At 48.6% G+C, this 19,298-nt stretch overlaps 1 protein-coding gene across 3 annotated transcripts in view; it reads left to right on the top strand.

Annotated features, from left to right (window-relative positions):
* The window catches only part of LOC146175637 (ribosomal protein S6 kinase alpha-5-like), a 254,621-nt gene that overhangs the window by 143,092 nt on the left and 92,231 nt on the right, over positions 1-19,298 (top strand). The window contains exon 1 of one of the 3 annotated variants that reach the window (XM_084582031.1): positions 10,157-10,342. The exons of the other annotated variants lie outside the window; for them this stretch is intronic. Within the exon in view, the coding sequence (XP_084438157.1) occupies positions 10,267-10,342 (76 nt within the window). The 5' untranslated portion in view covers positions 10,157-10,266. Of the gene's footprint in view, positions 1-10,156; positions 10,343-19,298 lie in introns of those variants that run through there. 3 annotated transcript variants of the gene reach the window in all.

The raw sequence follows: 19,298 nt of genomic DNA, 5'->3' as shown, positions 1-19,298 counted from the left end.
ATGGTCACACAAGCTGAAACTGGGTTGTGGTCAAGGAATGCAACTATCAGCAACTTTACCGTTGAACTGTTTTTGTGGGACCGTTGGATCGCCTGGCGGGAGGATGGAAGCGTTGACGTCATTCGTTAAGGCGAAATGTACTGTAGGTATTCTATTACCTGCATTTAGCGGGAAAAGGTACGACATATATCACTGGGCCAGTATTTGACGTCTGAAAACGCAGAATTGTTCGTATTTAAATCGCCTCCACGGAAGCCGCAAATAGGAAACTAAAATCTAATTGCGCTCAAATGAAACGCTGCCCAGCTGCTACAGATCAGGAGGCTGGATAGAACCACCGGAAAACTCTGTAGTCTCCCTGCCTTTTAGGGACGACGGATACTTACAGTGCGCGAAAGGGCAGGTGTGGTTTTGAGTTGTTCATCCACTACATGCTTCGTCACAGGAAGTCCGTGTAAAGAACAGGCGTGTAAAACGAATGTACCGGAGAGATTTCACGCACTCCATTAAATTCTACATAAAGGTTACACTCATTCAGTGTTCCACGACATCACTATACAACGGCGAGGTCAATGAACGGAGAGGTATGGACGCCGATTGTTTATTTAATGTGTATTGCTTTTTAAGAATAGGTTATTGATCCACGGGCCAGCTATCACGAGAAGAAAAACAGGCAGGCGTTGTTGACCTTTAATAAATGCATTGAACGTGAAAGCGCGTCCCGTTAAACGCTACAAAAAGCCTTTTACATATGCAGTGACATTTTCCAGCCTCGCACGACGGTGTCGAAGTGCAGTGCCATGAAGAAAAAAAAAACATTAAAGACGTGAATACTTCATTATTTGGCGATTATTTTGTCACCGAGCTCGCGCAGCTCCAAAAATCTGCGCCGTTCTCTAATGAAAAAGTAACTCTAATTCACCATATGTCTTCTTTTGCGTGTTCTTCTTGCGAAGTAAATGTCATATTGATGTTTTCCATTTCGAACCTATACATCGCAGTGTTTCCCCAGAAGGGATGTGCCTTTAGTTCGCACGGTTTCCCGTCTCTCTCTTCGCAGCCGTGCCAAATTCCACGAGGTCTCGTGTCGTTTGCTTTTATTTCCTTCTCTTTTCCCATTAGCCTTCCTGGCTCGTCGTTGCTGCCTCGTTTCATGCGCGATCAGCGGATGCTTCCTCTGCCGATTCGCCTCGTGGGAGCATAGCGCTCGCTATGCATTTCCCGTGTCTCTGCCCGCGTTGTACGTGGCCGCAGAGAAAGTTTACCGTCCTGTTTTGGCCGCTTCGCTGTAAACAGCACGTTCCTTTTTTTTTTTTTTTTTTTTTTACTTTGTTTGGATTCCTGTCTTCTTGGCATCGTCTTGCCTCTATGCCTACATCGCCGGTTCGCCTTCCCGCAACCACATGTGCAAGTTATTGTTATTAGTTCTCAGTTATTGTTATTATCATTGGATGTTGCTTTGGGGCGTGCAGTTGTGTTTCTTCTCCTTCCACAAAGTCGTTCATCATATGGTCTTTCGAAAGGACCCGGGTTCGAGCCGGCGAGGCATCGAGTGCAGAGTAACGATAAATAAGGAAATAGATGAATCCTTCAATGCACAAGGCTGAAGCTTTTCTGCTGCATGCATCTACTTGCGCGTGGTAAAATTTGTATGAGTGAAGTTCGCTAATTATATGCGTGAAGTTGTCCACGCGGCGTCTGTGCACGCAAACACTCTATACTACGTGTCTTTCCGTACATGTGTGCGTTTCGTCATCATTTTGTGACTGAGGCTATGAGAGATTGGGGGCTTCGAAAATTTGAACCACCTAGGGTTCTATTTAACGTGTACTGATATCGCACAGCACACTGGTGCCTTGCTTTTCGCCTCCATCGAAAAGCGGCCGGGATTCGATCCCGCATCCCTGGGCACAGCAGTCGAACGCCCTAACCACTGCGGCGTGGTGCATTATTTGTACGTATCGGTCGACTAAGTTTACAGAAAGTACGCCATATCCATCTAGCCACCGCGCTACGAGCGTATTCGGTAGTCAGCGCGTCATGGACATTTCATTCCGTCTTTCCAGAGCCCGCTTGAATATGCTTCCGTTTGCAATGAATCTTTTTTCTCCAGTTCGAGGTATACCGTCACGGTGACGCCACCTGGATAGGAGTCCCGAGCGGCTTTATCCCCTGACGCCGTATAGTAGGCTTCCATAAAGATATTTTATTGCTCCGCCGGGGATGTTCGCGTCCACGCAAGATGGAAGAGCAGGAAAAAAATGCGGTTCAAGCAAAGGTATATCTTGTGAAACGGACTATAAGTATTTTAGATTCATTTGTCTCACAGTGTCGCAGCTCAATGGGCGACGGTGACCTTTGCGTTTTGTACGATATACGTCGTTCAGAAGCCTAGATCGGTGTCCACGCAACATCTTTCGGTCAAAGACGCGTCATACATGTAAGGGCAGTGCGCTTATTTAATCAAGCTGCAGTCGTCGATATATCTCATATCTGGACTTGCCCCTCCCCCCGCTCATACTCTTGCTGCCTGACCGGGCTGTGAGTACATGCATGCGGACTGTTAGGTCCGTATATTTCCTTGCCGCAGATGCCCTTATCTGCAGAGATGTTTCATGTTGGGACGCCCCTGGCTGTTAACCTGCTTATCGCTATCTTGTAGCGCATGACCCGCATTCCCAGTCAAGGTCCGGAACATCAACCGCCGATAGCGCGCTGGCCTCTTTAGGTATGCTGCGCGCGTGCTCTGATACGGCTGTCGGTCACTATGCTTTATCAGAGTGCTTCATGCTCGTTTACGGCTATGTATGCTAAGCGCCTGGACGACGTAGAATGCGGTTGAGGAAGAATAAATCGGGTAGAAAAGAGCACGTACGTGGAGACATTATTATCAACGCGATAACATGCAACCTCTGAAGCTACAACAGATGTTAACTAGCGGGCAAGGAACTGTAGCTTGTGTTTGCGCTAATATCCGTGGAGGTCGCGAACCGCACAGGAATTGAAGATAGACTATGATGATAAAAGGCGCTGTTCCAATAAGGGGACCCTAAAACGTTGTCATCTTCAATGTCCGCGCAGTTCCATGATACTGCTTCATGTTGCTGCGTTTGATTTGCACTCTTAAATACAAGGTTCCTGATACGAAAGCTCCGCTTACTTGTCTCGTTTGAGAATTTTAGGATGAATTCCTGGGGTTTTACTTATTGAGGTCCGACCCGTTTTTGCAGTCGTTGCTTCGTTACAAAGAAAATGATGACAGTTCGAGCGACCAGCTATGCCGGCCGTAGCGTGCGTGTATATATATATATATATATATATATATATATATATATATATATATATATAAACAGGGTGTCACACAACTTTCCCGATTATCTATTTTATTCCAACAGTTTCGGACGGTGGACCGTCCTTCTTCAAGGTAGAACCTTGAAGAAGGACGGTAGAACAAGGTAGAACAAGGTTCTACCTTGAAGAAGGACGGTCCACCGTCCGAAACTGTTGGAATAAAATAGATAATCGGGAAAGTTGTGTGACACCCTGTTTGAATTTAACTCTGGCCCATTAGTAACAAGCAATCCATGTCTATATATATATATATATATATATATATCCGTTACACGGCGATCGCGCAAGCTTCGCGAAATAAATTTTCATTTTCACAATGGTTGCGGTCGCCATGCATGCAGTGATGCATAATGGGACTCAAAAAAATACATTGCATTGCTTCCGTTGTAGGTAGTAGCGTGTGCAATGACTGCATTGTCGGTGGTTGTGCAAAATGGTTCTGATGTAGCAAAAGCTGCAGTTGCAAGGGTGAATGCCTCCAGTGAGAAAATCAAGAAACGTTGTTCCCAGGAAGAAGAAGACTAAGAGAGATTGACCAAGCGGATTCTGATTATGTAATGGACCTTCCCCCACATACATATATTAAATTTTTTTATTGTGCTTCGGGCATACTTGTGGCTCGGCGGCGTTCAAAGGGAGATATGCTTATAAAATCACAATGAGGGTGTACTGGCGCAATTCATGTTACTCGGGAGACATCCAGGAACTTTAATATACGGGCTATTCGTTATTTGCGCTTCTGGGTCTGGCCTCCGTCGAAATGCGCTGTCGGTTTGGCGGGCCCGCGACTTCGTGTCCTTCGCCAACGGCGCGCCATGGCTAGCGCCTTGAGTGCCGGAGTTCTATAGAACACCACCTCTAGGAGCACGCAACCACAATACTGGTTTGTCATTGAATAGCTGATTTATCTACCGGCAGATGACGCGACTGTCTGCAAGCTGCCACATGTTGGAATAAAGGGCGAAAAAAGAAAAACAGAAAAATGACACCTCCCGGCGATGCAAGGTCAAGAGAGACGGAGGGAAACTATATTGGCTGCGGCTGCCGTTATGATGCGTTCGTTGTTTGGTTTCGCAAGTGTTTACACCAAGCTTCGCGCACGCCTACGCGGACTAGAGTGACTTTGGCGCTGGTACAGTACACTGTAGCGCGGGGGCAGACAAGCATTCTTCAGGATGGTGAAACAATGGAGGCCTAGCGCAGTCTTGGCAGAAGTGCGTGACGAAGCCTAGCGATATAAGGCGAAGGTCGAAAACCGTGGACGAAGGCGCTTCGCGTGTGTGCTTTGCGGCGTCCGGCGCTCACTTACTGACCTCAAATGTCAGTGGTTTCGCGCCCTCGTGCCCTGGCGTGATTTTGTGCGAACATTTTCGCCATTTGTGCCGGTTTTGGATAGGCTTTTTTTTTTTTTTTTTTTTTTTTGAGCTGTATTGCTTAGAGCGGTGAGTTTGTGGAGAGAAGGAAGAAATGAGTGAGCAGGAGGAGGGATGAGATTGGCATGAGTGAGAGAATTGGGTATTCGGGCATGTATGCTATAAAAACAGGGCACAGGAAGTGATCAAACGGTCTGAATTGTGGTCTGCTGTCCCACCCCCAGGCGAAGGAAGATCGAAGGCAAGGAGCCTTTTTATAACTGCACTCTTCTCTTGGTAATCGATAAAGCTAAGATTATGGAATCTTCGCCGTGGAGGGTGGCCAGGCTTCTGGCTGACTTCAAGAAGGACTTAACGTGAATAGCTGAACGTCACGGCGAGGATATATACAGAGGGTGACGTTCAGTGTTTTATGGCGTTAGCAATACTGCGCAATATTGACCTTTAGCCGCAGCCTCGCTGACTACGGCTTTAAACAAGCCGTATGAACGTGCCTTAGTGGCCTATATAGGGGTAATGTGAATGCCAGGGTCCTGGCTGGCTGATTCTGACATAACCGTCCCATGTGAAACGCGAGACCCAAGTTGACAGCTCCTGCCAGCCCACATATAAAGCCCCGCTTTAACCAATCCAGTGGCTTCTAATGGCGTCTTGGCTAATGGCATGTCTAACCGATCTGTAGTTGGTTTTGTTTACTGGAAACTTCAACACAGACACAAGGACAGAAAGGCTTCATTGAAGCGGTGAATAAGGCTAAGTATCTGCTACAGTTAAGCCATCTTCAACCGAGAAGTACAACGCAGTGGGGAAACAGTATGGACCTTATGTTATACAGACCTGCAGCAGAAGATGGGCATGTGATTAACCAAATTCAAACCAAGTCTCATTACTTTACGGACCACCGTAGTGTTTCATTGGGATTAATAAAGGCAAAGAAGACTAGCCTTTCATTTGTGTGCGATGCCTCTACTCATAGCTAAACATCCCAAGCTACACCATGAGGTACACTACATGCTGAACCATAAGCGCAGCCATGGAGGCATTGCTAACGCAATTCAACCCGGTTTAATCAGAGCTAAACCACAGCCAGTTTTTTTTTTCTTTTTTTTTTTATGTATTCACATGTCTTCAGCTATTCAAGTGAGATACCAGTCGCATTGAATTCTTGAGCAGCCTGGACGGCGCAGATACGTTAAGGTCGTGACTACTTTTCTCTTTGTTTTTTTATACTTTGTTTTATTTCTTATGAATCAACACGCTACTTAAACGAGGATCATCATCCAAATGAGAGGAGTTGAAGCAATAACTACTAACGAGCAACGAGGAAGCTGTGCAATGCGAAAGTATAGATTGTGCGTATATAGATATACCGTCATGTTGACCCGTCCTTATTTGCTTGTTGATAAATTGATTGCGTGTTACGCTTATCGGTTTCACCGTTCCCGGGAACCTATGCAAGGTCATTCGCGCTCTTTTGATCGGCACTCGATGAGGACATCAATGTTTACCCAACCACTGTACCCTGCTGCCGCGATTGTCATACAGCACACATGAAAACGGAACTGGCGATGATGCACCTTTGAGCCGATTTCGCCTTCACATCATGGTAAAAGGGCTTGCCAGTGTGGCATATTTGCATTGGAACGTAATAATATGCGTCAGAATGGTATTGATCTTTGTGCTTCACATCATTTTAATTAATGAGCCAGCATTCATGGTGCGGTATGTACAACTTTTCTTTACATACAGTCCGTAACTACATATGCGGGCAACGCGAAAGGGGGCAGTTACTTCGCACCATAAAAGTATTCTTTTCTTTTTTTTTATCATATGTATATAAGTTCAAAAGGCTGCTATAAAGGGGTCGACCGTCTTCATAATAATTACCCTGAAAAAAAAAATAAAGACTAAATGCCCATTTGATTTATTTCAGACAGCAGCCTTCGTCAATTATGGAGGCAAATAAAATGTTTCCTTTTATAGCGCTCGCAGGCTGTAGCTTTTACGTCCAATTCTCCGTCGTCCGTTTCGGAAGTCTAAACTCGCAAGGGCATTCGTTTTGGCTGCAAGTCAGCCTATATACGCTAAAGCATCAACTGTGTCTAATAAAACGTAATTGCACTGTCCTTTGGATATAAATGGTATAACACTTGTGTTTAAGCTTACAGTTGATAGAGCGCGTAGCTTTTACGCAGTGATCTGGGCTAGAAATAATAATATGCCTTGCAGAAGCAAGACTAACCTTTCACCGTGAATTTTTTCTGCTTTCGGCTCTCTAGCGCGAGGCCACCGGTTCTACTTCCGGTGTCCGCGGCCTTCTCCCCTGAATGCACGAAGCGTAGAGACGCTTGTGGACTTTGTATTTCTGCTCCTGGAATACCATTCGTCACGTTTGTAGATACTGAAACCTAAGGTCACCTATGCACTCCCCACTTTAACCCTATTGCTGTATTGCTATACTCATTGAGGTCTCAGTGCTAACTGGAAAATGAAAATCGTTAACAGAGGGCACTGTCTTCTGCTCGGCGTCATTTCGATCGTGACGGTGGTAATTCGCTTAGAAGCCACTCCGTGGCAGTTGGTGCGATCGCGGTAAATCGTAGATACAATTACCGTTGTTTTTGATCCGACCGTTATCTGATGGTCTCGAGGAGCACGCAGCCACGTCCGCGCTGCAATAATAGCCCGTAAAAGAAGCTGTAGACAAAGAGAGATCGCGCGAACCTTGACTCGCATCCCGGTGTTCGTGATTTAGTTGGGAAGGGGTGTCATTAGGTCAAAGCGGCCACACGAAGGCCACGAGCGGCAAACAAATGTTCTAGAACGCTCGAGGGGGTGAGGACGATTGGAAAGGAGGGAGCGCTGCTTTCGGTTTCTCGTGGTGTTTTGACTGGCCCACGCGCCGTACTTTCGTGGGGACCTTAATTTGCTACTATGCCTCTCGGCCTTCTGCATGAGTGAAAGAGGAGGAAGAGAAAATCTCTCTCTCTCTGTCTCTCTGCAATTTGAGAACGCGTGCATAGTCCCCTCCCCTAGACAGCCATTTGTCCTTTGTATGCTTCCTGCCAATGACGATGTATGGGCGTACTCAACAGCGACGACGCAAAGAAAAGTGCGGCAGCCCGAGCAGGTTTAAGAATGGTCCTGTCGCCACCGTGACGACAGTTGCGCGCGCTTAAGAAGGTATCTTTTGCTGCCACTGCTCAGGGCCGCGCTCCGCTTTTGTTTCGGAGCCGCTGCCCCCGTTGTCAGATCACATTTATTTTTTTCTCTTTCTCTCCTTATTGCAAAGAATGGGTTGGGAGGGTGCCTTTATGAGTGTCTCCTACCCGCAGTGACCTCCCCGTCCTAGCCGCAGCAGAATGAGATCTCGCTTGTTTATGAATCGGGGTATGCGCTTCAGTGTGCGCACTGAGTCGACCTTGACTCGACTCTTGGGCCGAGCCATCCGAGCGTGTACGTTGCGAGTGTGCGCTGGGTGTGTGGAGGCTGCCCTTCGTTTTCTTTCCCCTCGAAGCGAAGCGCTGGTGCGCCCCGGTTTTGAAGATACTTATGTTTGGGTTTGGGTCACTGGCACAATGCCGTGACCACTGCCCTCCCTATAATTGTAATGAATGGCTTTGAAGGTCTTTCTTTTGTTGATAGCCAAGAAGGGCAGTGTATCTGCTTCGTCAACCTTCTTCGTCCGAGCCGACGAATGACAAATGCACTCGGATCCTTCCAGCGTTAACCGCAAGTAAGATTGTGCTTGGCTTAGGATGCCGACGCCCTCTGCGCGCACTCATAACCGCCTCTCAGCCTTTGTATTGCGAAGTGCAGGCTTCCGTGTACTTTGCAAGAGCTGACTCGCATACATCACAACCTCCGGTGTGCTGCAGACGATATTTTTCGCCACTTGGTAATGCTGGCTGAATAATGCATTGAGGGGCCTATACGAACGTTGTACTAATTATGGGTGTAAGTAAGCGTGCCGTGCAGGTTCGCGTTTGGTGCCTGAAAGCCTGTAATGCGTTGTGTTAAGTGTGCACAGCTAGCCGACTGCTGGATGCACTAGATTGAAAAAAAAAAAAAAAAGGAGGTGGAGGAGGAGGTGAAACAAATAAGAGAGCTCCCACTGTTCGCTTTGCACCCCCGAATGCAACTATACCTCCTCTCTTCGATGCGTAAACCCTCCGTATCCACACAAGCATGGTCAACTCGTTCGAAGGCCGTTCCGAAGTTCGTTTTGATCACGGACAAAATTCGCACCGCGAGCGAAATGGGAGAGGACACGAAACCGAACAGGAGCGCAAACAACGGAGGCGGCTGTGCCAAACTGGCAGCAGCGTTTTTGCTGTGCTGTAGATATTGCCAGTTGCCCTTTGGATACGCTAGTGTTCACAGGGCTGACGAGTCTCGGCGAGCGTCGTGACAATGCGTTAGGATAGATGTACTACGCTTCGGTGGCCTCAGCTGATGTGTCGAGTTGATCCAACAGCTGCTGGCTTTGGTCTTCCCGGTGTAGGGCTTTTTATCGCCACCTGTTAAGCGTGGCCCGCATGGAACGTTTTTTGCACGCGAAAACGCGTCGCACGCCCGACGCCCGCGCCGGCGTCGACGATTTCACTCCCGCATGGTCAGCAGCCGAGCGGCGTTTTTTTTGCCGCCCAGTTGCGCGACGCACGCGCCCTCATCCGGCCGTGCGTCGAGGTCGCGCACATCTTGTTTTACCTGTCGCCGCGAGCATCAAGTTGTGGTTTGCTCTCTTTCTTCTTGGTCAGGTGTGTCAAGTAAACAGGCACAGGCATCACTTCCAACAGCTATAGATCTAAATGCAGAAGCCATAGCACAAAGGAGGTATCAGAGGTCCGCTGGCAAGGCTAGCAGCTCATAAACAACCTCCGAGCTCAGCGTAAACACTCGTGGCCCCAGCGGACGGCCCCACCTTCACCGAACTCTAACCTAAAAAACCCCAAAAAAAGGAAATGCATGGTGCCCGATGCCCGGACCTTGCTGTCGTCGCCTCGCGCGCGCAGCGATTCCGAAAGACTACATTGCTGCTCGGCCGTTTCGGCCGAGAAACTTAACACCCTCGGCGCCGTCGGAGCGCCAAACCCCCGTCGTTCATTCCGTTGTCGCGAGCGAGTCTCTCTCGGCCGGCGTGGGCGTGGCTCCGACCGGAATCACGTGACGGCTGCTCCGGCTCTCATTGGCCCTCTGCCAATGACGACTTCCGGCGTCGGCGCGTCGTCGGCGTTTTTATCTGTTCAGCCAGATCCCGACGATTTGGCAAAATCGTCCTCTCCGGCGGCAAAAAAACGCTCCGCTGCCGTCGACGCCGGCGAATCGCCCGGAAAAACGCTCCATGCGGGCCACGCTTTAGACCTGCCGATAACGGATGCTGGTTGTATAGACGAACAGGAAGTGCGTATTTGTCAGTGTAATAGTACTGTTTCTTGTGTGGCGACAGTCCAGCCGTGTGTCTTTTTAGAGGCGCCATATGTACACCTAGTTTGTTCTGTGTCCCTTCTGAGAGATCGCGGTCGACGTTCGAAAAAACGTTATGGGTGCTCTTCTTTCTATTAGAACGCGAAAATGCCGCCGTTGCGTCAACCGCAATGCCAGGTCGTTACTTCCGGGTAAGTTGGTTTCCTTTCTTTGTTTTCTTTGTGCAAGCATTGTACATAGTCCAGTAGAACCTTGTGCGAAGCTGTGAACGGCATTTCATGATTTTTTTTTTTCCACAAGCAGCAGCTACTATGCATGACTATTAACGGCATTCATTTGATTTATGTTAAGAAGAACTCCTAGGCTTTTTCTGTCTTTGTTCATCTAAGCTGGGATATGCGTTATATGTACCCCGCTGTGGTGCAGTGGTTAAGGCGCTCGACTACTGTGCCCAGCAGGGATGCGGGATCGAATCCCGGCCGCGGCGGCTACGTTTTAATGAAGGCGAAAAGCATGGGCGCCCGTGTGTTGGGCGATGTCAATGCACGTTAAACAACCCCGGGTAGTCGAAATCTCCGGAGCCCTCCTCTACGGTGTCTCTCATAGCCTGCGTCGCTTTGGGACGTTAAACACCATCAATCAACCAACCATTAAATGTGGAACATGTGGGTAAAGCTCGAGTTGCCTGCAAGGATGCCAGCGGAGTTAGGCAGAGCTGTAGAACAGCGCGAGGCTACGCGAACTTGCCTGCGGTGCTTAATCAAGGTTGCTTACGCAATAATAAGGCCGGCATGCACATGTTGCGGCCGAGAAACGCGTGGCTTACGTGTCGCTCAAGCGTTGTGACGTCGGAACACTTGACATTTGCTGAGGCAAGTTCTCGTTCGCATTCGGCACAGGCGTGTCTACAAATTAACCGTACCTTGCATGAAGCCGCGTTTCGGGTCTGTTGTCACAGAAAAATAAAGTAAGGAAGAGGAAAAGCATGTGCGGGGGGATACGCGAGCTATATTTGGATGTTCCGGGATGGAAGCGGTGGCTTTCTTTCCCGCGGAACGTACAGCAGATGCGCCACTGCCAGAGCACCGACGGTTAAATGAATTGCGCAGCAATACGTTTCGATTCCGCCTAGGTGTGCCTTGTTCCAAGAAGAGCATGATATGCTTGTAGGGTGCTTGCTTTCGCCTTTTCCTCTTGTGGTCAGTTCTCTGCACGCAATTAGAGACAAATGATAGAGAGATTTTTATTTACATGATACTGCAGACCTCTTTGGTCCGAGCAGGATGAGCAAAATCAGCGTAAAGAAGAAATAACAAAGAAAAGGAGACATTTTTGCGTGTCATGCACAGATACACGTCTACAAATAGCCTGGACCTGGAGGACTGGGAGAAGCAACAAACGAAATAGGTAAATGAAGAAAAAAAGAAAGAATTGATTGCTTATTGCTCCGTTTCCAATTATGCGCAAACCGGCACGCTGATCTAGAGCTTTTTCCTCTTTCCTTTTTAGTTAACAATTTCTTCCACTCTAGACATTTCATTAAGAACACCGATCGGGAGGCAGGATTACAGCCTCATCGTGTAACAACTATAGGTATGCAAGCAGATACCTGGACATTGTGGACCAACTTGCATTAGAAGCAGCCAAATCATCTTATGTAAGAACTTGCACGCCATTGCATGGTATATAGGGTGACCGTTTTTTTTTTCGGTGAGCTTAAAACACACACACACACACACACACACACACACACACACACACACACACACACACACACACACACACACACACACACACACACACACACACACACACACACACACACACACACACACACACAAGCCATATATATATATATATATATATATATATATATATATATATATATATATATATATATATACATATACACACACACACAAGCTATATAAAACACTGCCTCTGAGATCTGATCATTTGACCTGATGAATGCCATGATATTGGTGGTAAATATTTATGAGAATCAAAGGATTCGTCGCAACGGTTGATAATTAAATTTCGTATTATCTCATTATTAGACCTTATTGATTGAAATTGAGCACTTTGTTCAAAGCCCGCTTTAGAAGGTCGTCAACTCGTTCCGCGCTGGCTACATGCGAAAGATGGGCACGCGGGTCCTTGCGCGTACTTGGTACGGGTGTTAATTAAGCTTTATTCCGTGGATTAAATCAGAAAGCTGCGCGGTTTCAGGGAAGCCTCGCTTTCGCCTCTACCCCCCCCCCCCCTTAAAAAACAAAAAAAAGAACAAACAAACAAAGCAAGCAGTTCGCCGCAACGGACTCGAAACCATGCACTTCTCGCGAAAAGCGAGTACAGAACCTCGTATAGCTAGCGCCTTATGTTTTCTTTATTGCTTGTCTTCGGCACAATACACACAACACAAAATATGATTAACAATAATCCCCTTGCATATGAGGATGTTATAGTCAAGCAGTCACATTTGACTTTGTCATATTAAAATTCCCTCAGTGACAACAGAGGCTCGACCTTCAAGAGCTGTTCATGAACTTGATCAGCTCTTTTCTGTATTTCCAATAACCGGCGCATGCTTTCGCGGCAGTAGATTCGGGCTCGATCACGAAATGTGATCAGCCGTGGCTACCTTGGGTGCTCTCCCGTGGTATCTATCGCCACGGATGATCACACCTTGTGGCTAACTGCCATTCTCTCACGTTGTGCATTGCATGTCGCCGTCTTCATACCAGCTTCCACCCGTGCGCAGCGGATCCAAACACCCCGCTGCCATATTGCCTTGTTAATGCTACATAGGGCTTAACGTGATCAGCCACCGATTTCGTCCACCTTTTTATGAAGCCTGACCTTGAAACACTATAGCCTGGAACCGAAAGCGAAATGAAACGTTATCCGAATTCACGCACACGTTGCATTTGGCCGCCTTAACAATTTTTATTTCTTCTGCAAACTCAACACGTGCCACCTTACTGCGAAATAATTCAGCCACGTGTTACAGACCGGCGTATTCTCTATAATTCAGAATTAAAACAGATCCCGCTGTTGCGAACTCTGTAGAACGATGAGGAGAGAAAGCCACTCCGTGTCGCCTTATGACGCAAATGCCACAATTGGCCGTGCTGTCCCCGTTTTAAATATTTTCCTCGCGCAATCGATTTTGCCTTGTGAGGATTATTTTGTATCTATTTGTTGTTTCTTCTGTACCGTTTGTAATTGAAATGCTAGACAATAGAAAATAGAGAACAGTATAAAAACAACGCTCAGATTGATGACGTATTTAAGACGGGCCATTGTTGGTACGTTCCTCTGCTGTTATTGTGAGCACGTGTTGGCTATGTTACAAGAAAGAGCGGATTGAATACGCATTGATAGTTACTTTACGTCCATGGGTGACAACAGTGAGTGTGGTGTAATTATTAGACCAGTCCTGTCGAGGTTCTCCGTGTGTTATATATAGTCATGGAACTTGCGATTAAAAACATGTGGATAGATTCACAGAGCCAATTTGTTTGAATGTAGACAAAGCGGCCAAGTTGCGACAGCTAGTGAGGTCTGACGGCGCGTTGTGACCGATACATCGCTGTGTCTCGAGCGAACAAATCTGTCTTTCCTCGCTCGTGGGGATGACGTTACATTCGGGATAGAATATGAGCAGCATTGTTTGTTGAGGCTGCCGCTGCAACCTCTCTGGCTTTCAGCAATGCTAGCGCTGACGGAGGGCTGACTGAACGCCTCAGTTCAGCGTTGGCCACGGTTGCAAAGTTCAAAAGTAAATGTCCCCAGCTGGCTTGCAATGTCCCCAGCTGGCTTGCAAGCTTTTAACGGCTTGCCATATGCCGAAAAGTCTTAAAGCGCGCTCTTTAGTGGAAATGGTGCAGTGTATAAGACCTTTTAAATAACAGCTCGCCGACACCGCGACACCGTGTTCGACACTAAGCGCTCGCAGAACTGCGAAGCGGATAGCAATACCGATTGCAGCACGCGTTTGTTGAAAACCAAAAGCATGCGTGTAAGGAGCTGTGAGAGGTCTGTAAGCACTAACTGCCTAGATCCTTACGAAACTAGTACAATATTCAACAAGTATACTAAGAACAAAAATGTCAGGCGCGCGCTGACAGCCGTTCACAACTATATCTAGGATAACTCTGAAGAAAGGTGACAGAAAGGCAACAGAATGTCAAAATAATGTCAACAGGACGTCGGAAGAATGTCAACAGGACATCTCTTTCTCCTAGAGCCTGGTTGTACAGGGGGTAACGCGCCTACCAACTAAAGCGCGTTAGCACGTTTCCACCGAACAGCAAACCCACGCAGCTCGTCTTTTATTGACAAACCCGGAAACGCTTGGCCAGCAAAGCATGTACCGCATGAATACACCTTACACTGTACCGCTAGCGCCGCTGTCGCTATATAGTCACGCGGCAATAATCTTTTCGCGCTGTCTCACCTGACGTGCGCTTCGTGGTTGCCTGCTGGATCGATCATCTCTTTGGGCGCTTGTCTCATTATAGATGTATGAAGAGCCGCCCCTGCATTCCCTCCCTCCTTCCTCTTCGGAGTCATCTTCCTCGTACAATTTCCCGCTTTTGATATCATATTCCATTTTGTTAGGAAACGTTATCCGGATATGAGGATGATAGCCCCGAACACTGTTGTGTCCCGAGCGCCGGCCAACTCCTTTACGGCGAACGCGTTCCTTGCAATGTATTTATATAGTCGCTGCTCATTTCGCCCTCGAGCGACCGCGGTACGGCCAGCTAGAAGGCAGTATCAGTGCTGTTCGAGAAAGAAGAAATCAAAGACAGTAAGAAAGTGGGTCACGTGTGAGCCCGCAGTGCTGGTCGTCGCTGGCATGCGAGCTCTCTCCCGGCACGCTGCGTAGGCTCCAATTTGTCAGCGACGCGACGGCGGTCTCGACTCAGCAGCACCGTGCTGAGTCTTTTTGTTGATTAGCAGCTAGCGGTGTCCTTTCCGTGTGAGCCAGCGAGCATCCGCGCTCAGTATGGGATAACGCTATCGTGGAGCAGTGTCCTATATGAAGCTCCTCCGATGCTTTGTGTGTACGTTGGACGATTAGCGTATACGGTTCTAACGTGTTTTAGAGCTTGAGTTGTAGCGATTGGTAAGGCCGAGGGTAGGTCGTTATCTGTTGGTACAGCTTTGGTGGGTGGTTTTGTGAATGTTCGGTGTACTTTATTTTGCATAGCACATTCTACTAGGTCGCAGTTGACAGCTCCTCTCGCATTTAATTATTTGTGGGACAGCTTAGGTTGTCGCTGTTCGCACTTCAAAAACCACTTCGACTTTTCGCCCTCTTCTGTGACGACAAGGTATATGACATTGCTCCCATCCAACCCTGCCGTTGTATTACGGATTCCGCTGAAATACATCTGCTGCAGCCTTTGACGAGCCTCCTATCGCGAACCTAATGAGAATTATATATAGGGCACTCTCTGCGGCTTAAGGGCCGATGGAAACCAAGCCTGCCTGTCCGCACCCGGCAGTTTATGCTTTGAGAGGCACCTCAGCCTTAACGAACACTCGAAACGGAACCGCTGCGCCCCGTCGTTCGTCCGTATCGGTCGTGGTTCAGCTCCCGTTGGAGCGGTCCCTGCTGTTCCGTGCTGGCGGTTCTTGGCGTCGCCGGCGTATCTTCTTCGTTCGGCCCGTCCCGATTCCGGCGCAGGACGAGGAGGTGGCGAGCGGAGGGCAACCACGCCGACATTCTTGCTCCCGTTCTTTTCTTTGTCGTTCGCTCTTTTCTTTTCCATCCCATCTCTCGCGCTTTCGTGCGGCTCTTAGTTTCTGGCCCTGTCGCGACGTGCCGTCTATTCGTTCCGTCTTTCCGCGCTGTCACGGTGACGACGGGTTGTTTCACCGCGTTATCGTTTTGTTTCTGCCTCTTGTACTGCGGTCTACTTTCACATCTTCCTTTTGCTTGGTCCTAACAGGACTGTCAGAGGGTTCAGGCAGAGATTTTTTGGTCTGTCGTATATAGTGTCATCAGTCACGACTTCTTGTTTGGCGGGGTGGCATGAAAGGGGTCGCCTCGGTCGAATTTCATCGGGCTGCAGGGCGTTATTACGTAGCCTTGCAACTTCTGAAACTTGCTATAACTTAAAAAAAAAAAGAAGAAAAAAAAAAAAAAAGACGGCATCTTTAGTCCAACCTGCAATTTTACTACTTGGCTACAGGGTAAGGACCTGCGGTCAGATGATGACCACGTGATATCCTCAGGCGTGCATCTTGCCTGAGCTGTACAATATCCTGTGGCCAATGTCTGATCACTCGTTATGCATCACTGATGCAAGCACACCGTTGCAACGCGGGAATTTCCGCCGGAGGTGGAGCTTCCTGAACGTCCGCCAAGGTTTCCATGGAACTCTCATCTGTGACCCGGTCGCGAGGACGCGTCTGGCTGCGGTGACCTAGGTATTCGTAGCCCACTGACGCAATGTCCCCGGTGCGCTCTTTTTCGTCACCCACTCACAGGTCACTACTTAACGCGCCCTTACCTCTTCCTACCCTCACCTAGGCGGAACACTGCGCATATTTTTCTCGCTTTCTTCCTGTCGTTCGTTGTTGAACAGTTAACGTTGTTGCGTTCCTTCTCGACACACTCTCGTCCCTGGCTCTGAACCGCCCCACTCCGCTCCCGGGCGGCTGTTGCCAGAAAAACCGTTCGGTAACAAAACCAGGTTACGCGCTGACCCCAAACTCTGCGCGCACCCGCGAAAAGGAGGCCACAGCCGAAAGAGCTCACCCCCTCAGCCAGCCATCTGCACCGCTGGAGAAGCCAGCCGGAGCACGTGTCGCACGCCGCCTCTCCTCCTGCCTCTCCTACTCTTCCACCGCCTCCTCCTTTCCTGAGAGTGTCCAGCAGTGCGTTGCCGGCACTGCGCGTGCGAATGTGTTGTGTTCTGCCGTGCCGCTTTCACCATGGCCGGCCGCTTGTCTTGCTTTTGCCGAAGGCTTATTTTCTGTTTCATTTCGTTCTACCATTGGTCTTTTTGTTTTCGCTCTAACCAACATGACCTCCCTCGCGCATCCTTTACTTCCCCTTCCGTAACTAGGATGTATTTCTATTTTCTTTCTTTGCCATTCTCCTTCTGCGTCTTGTGTGCAGACTTTGAGGCCGATCTTATTACTTCCCTGCGCGGATTCGTCAATCTCGTTTTCATGAATGCCGGTCTCTTTTCGCCCATTCCCGGCTCCTTTGTAGACTGACTCGTATTTCCCTTGCTTTCCCTCTTCCTAATATCCCTAGAGTAGGTCGTTCCCTTTTTTTCGCTTTGCAACCACCACTTGTGCTTTCTCTCTGTCGCCTCATGGTAAGGCAGACTAAAGCGAAAGTGGAGCGGGCGTCGATCGAAGCGGCAGTAGGCTTCTTTCTCCTATAAACGTGCGTATACTATGCATCCGCCTTTGGGGAGAGATCATATCGCTGGCTACGCGAGCCGTGTGCATTTCCTTATTGCCTGCTCTTCTTCTCACTTGTGCGAAGAGGCAGCTGGCACGTTTCATAGAATGGCCTCCTTCATAAAACCAAATTTTCTTCCCTCTATTTTTTTTTTTATTCCGCTTTCTTTATAACCCTTGTTTCAGTCATTAACATGTCCCTTACAAGTTCTTGTTTTGTTTTTAAGAGCACAAAATGATTTGAGTTCAGTTCTTCTTTTGGATACCTCGTCGCCTCCCTCATATAACACTTCGGTCTGTAGTGTGTTATCGTGTCTGGGCTTTGTGAAACCAACTGGCTTTTTTATTTGTTTAACGAGGTTTGGGCCGCTAACTATGACAACTAAACGGATTCCGTTTATCCCGTGTCCCTGGTGACGTCATTTTTTGCGTCCGTATTTTTGGGCAGGCTCGATCTGTAAACCTCGCGTGACGTACTGACTTGCCTCACTTAATTTGAAGCTCAATTCCTATCCGTAATTCCCCTAACGCAGCCTTCGGGGCTTTCATCGGCACACTTCGCGTTCGAGGTGTAGCGGTCCTGCATCGGTCTAATAATCGTTTTCATCTTGTCGATGTAGGCTGACGAATATGTTTGCCTGGCATTTGCGCCCGGTGGCTGCATTTGCGAGCGAGTTCGACCGATTTGGGATAAGGAGGAGGAGGAGGTGGCGGTTTCGTTCAGGTTCGAGCAGTTTATTCTAGGAACTCAATACTGGTTTTGCGTAGGGCTGTGCACACTTGGTCGCTCGTATTTATGTATTGCATTTCAACATCACCCCTTTACGGCCCTGAGGCGTAAACAGTGTCAATAGAGAGATTTAGCTTACCGTGATCCGCGATCCGCCACCGTGGCTCTCTACCGCGCGTGGGCGGGGCGGTCAAGCTGATTGGTTCCTACGCGGCAGGTCTGTGTGCGACATCCAGTATGTGGCGCCATCTGTCGGCGTCAAGGGGGGTCTGGGCATGCGCAGTGGAACGCGCGGTGGCGGATCCCAGTAGCGGATCGCGGATCACGGTAAGCTAAAACTCTCTAATAAATAAACGGAGGAGTAAACTTACTGAGGCAAACAAAGGGGTGCACTTGCGTATAAATGTCTTAAATATCGGAGTTTGGGTGGCCCCCGGGCGGAAATGCTGAGCTCAGCTGCGCCATCATTGGCCATGGCCTATGCGATACCCGACAGGGTTTCGCTGTTGCCGTGTGCACAATGCCGAAACCTCGGCGGGGTATGACTGCGACGCGGCGGCGAAACCGAGTGTCGGCCTTCGCAGCGCCCCCCGCTGGCCTTTAATGGCCCCGGGATGCCGCTGCTGCTGTGTACGCGCTGCCGACCGACCCCGGGACGTTGCCGATGCTACTGCTATGTGGCGACGGAGAGGCAACTTTAGTCTACGTCGTATACGTGCCTCTGCACACGAGGAAGGCCTCAAGCGATATATACGTGCTCTGTGCCGTCACTCAGTCGCTCGCCGAGCGACCTCGTTGCTTTTCCAACGTGTGAGATGCGCGCGCATTGCGGGTGAATGCGCTGTCTCTTATTGCCGCTCGCTCTCCTTTTTTTTTCTCTATCACTGTATTTATTTATATAATTTTCCTTTCTTCACTTTCTTTTTCCTTCGAGCCTTTATTTTCTCTCTCCCCTTATCCTTGGTCACATCTTCCTTTTTGTTGTA

The sequence above is a fragment of the Amblyomma maculatum genome, chromosome 10, assembly GCF_055883805.1.
Source record: "Amblyomma maculatum isolate TAMU_Amacu chromosome 10, ASM5588380v1, whole genome shotgun sequence".
NCBI classification, from domain to species: domain Eukaryota; kingdom Metazoa; phylum Arthropoda; class Arachnida; order Ixodida; family Ixodidae; genus Amblyomma; species Amblyomma maculatum.
The sequence above is the reverse complement of the archived record's forward strand: the minus strand, read 5'-3'. Positions and strand labels throughout refer to the sequence as shown.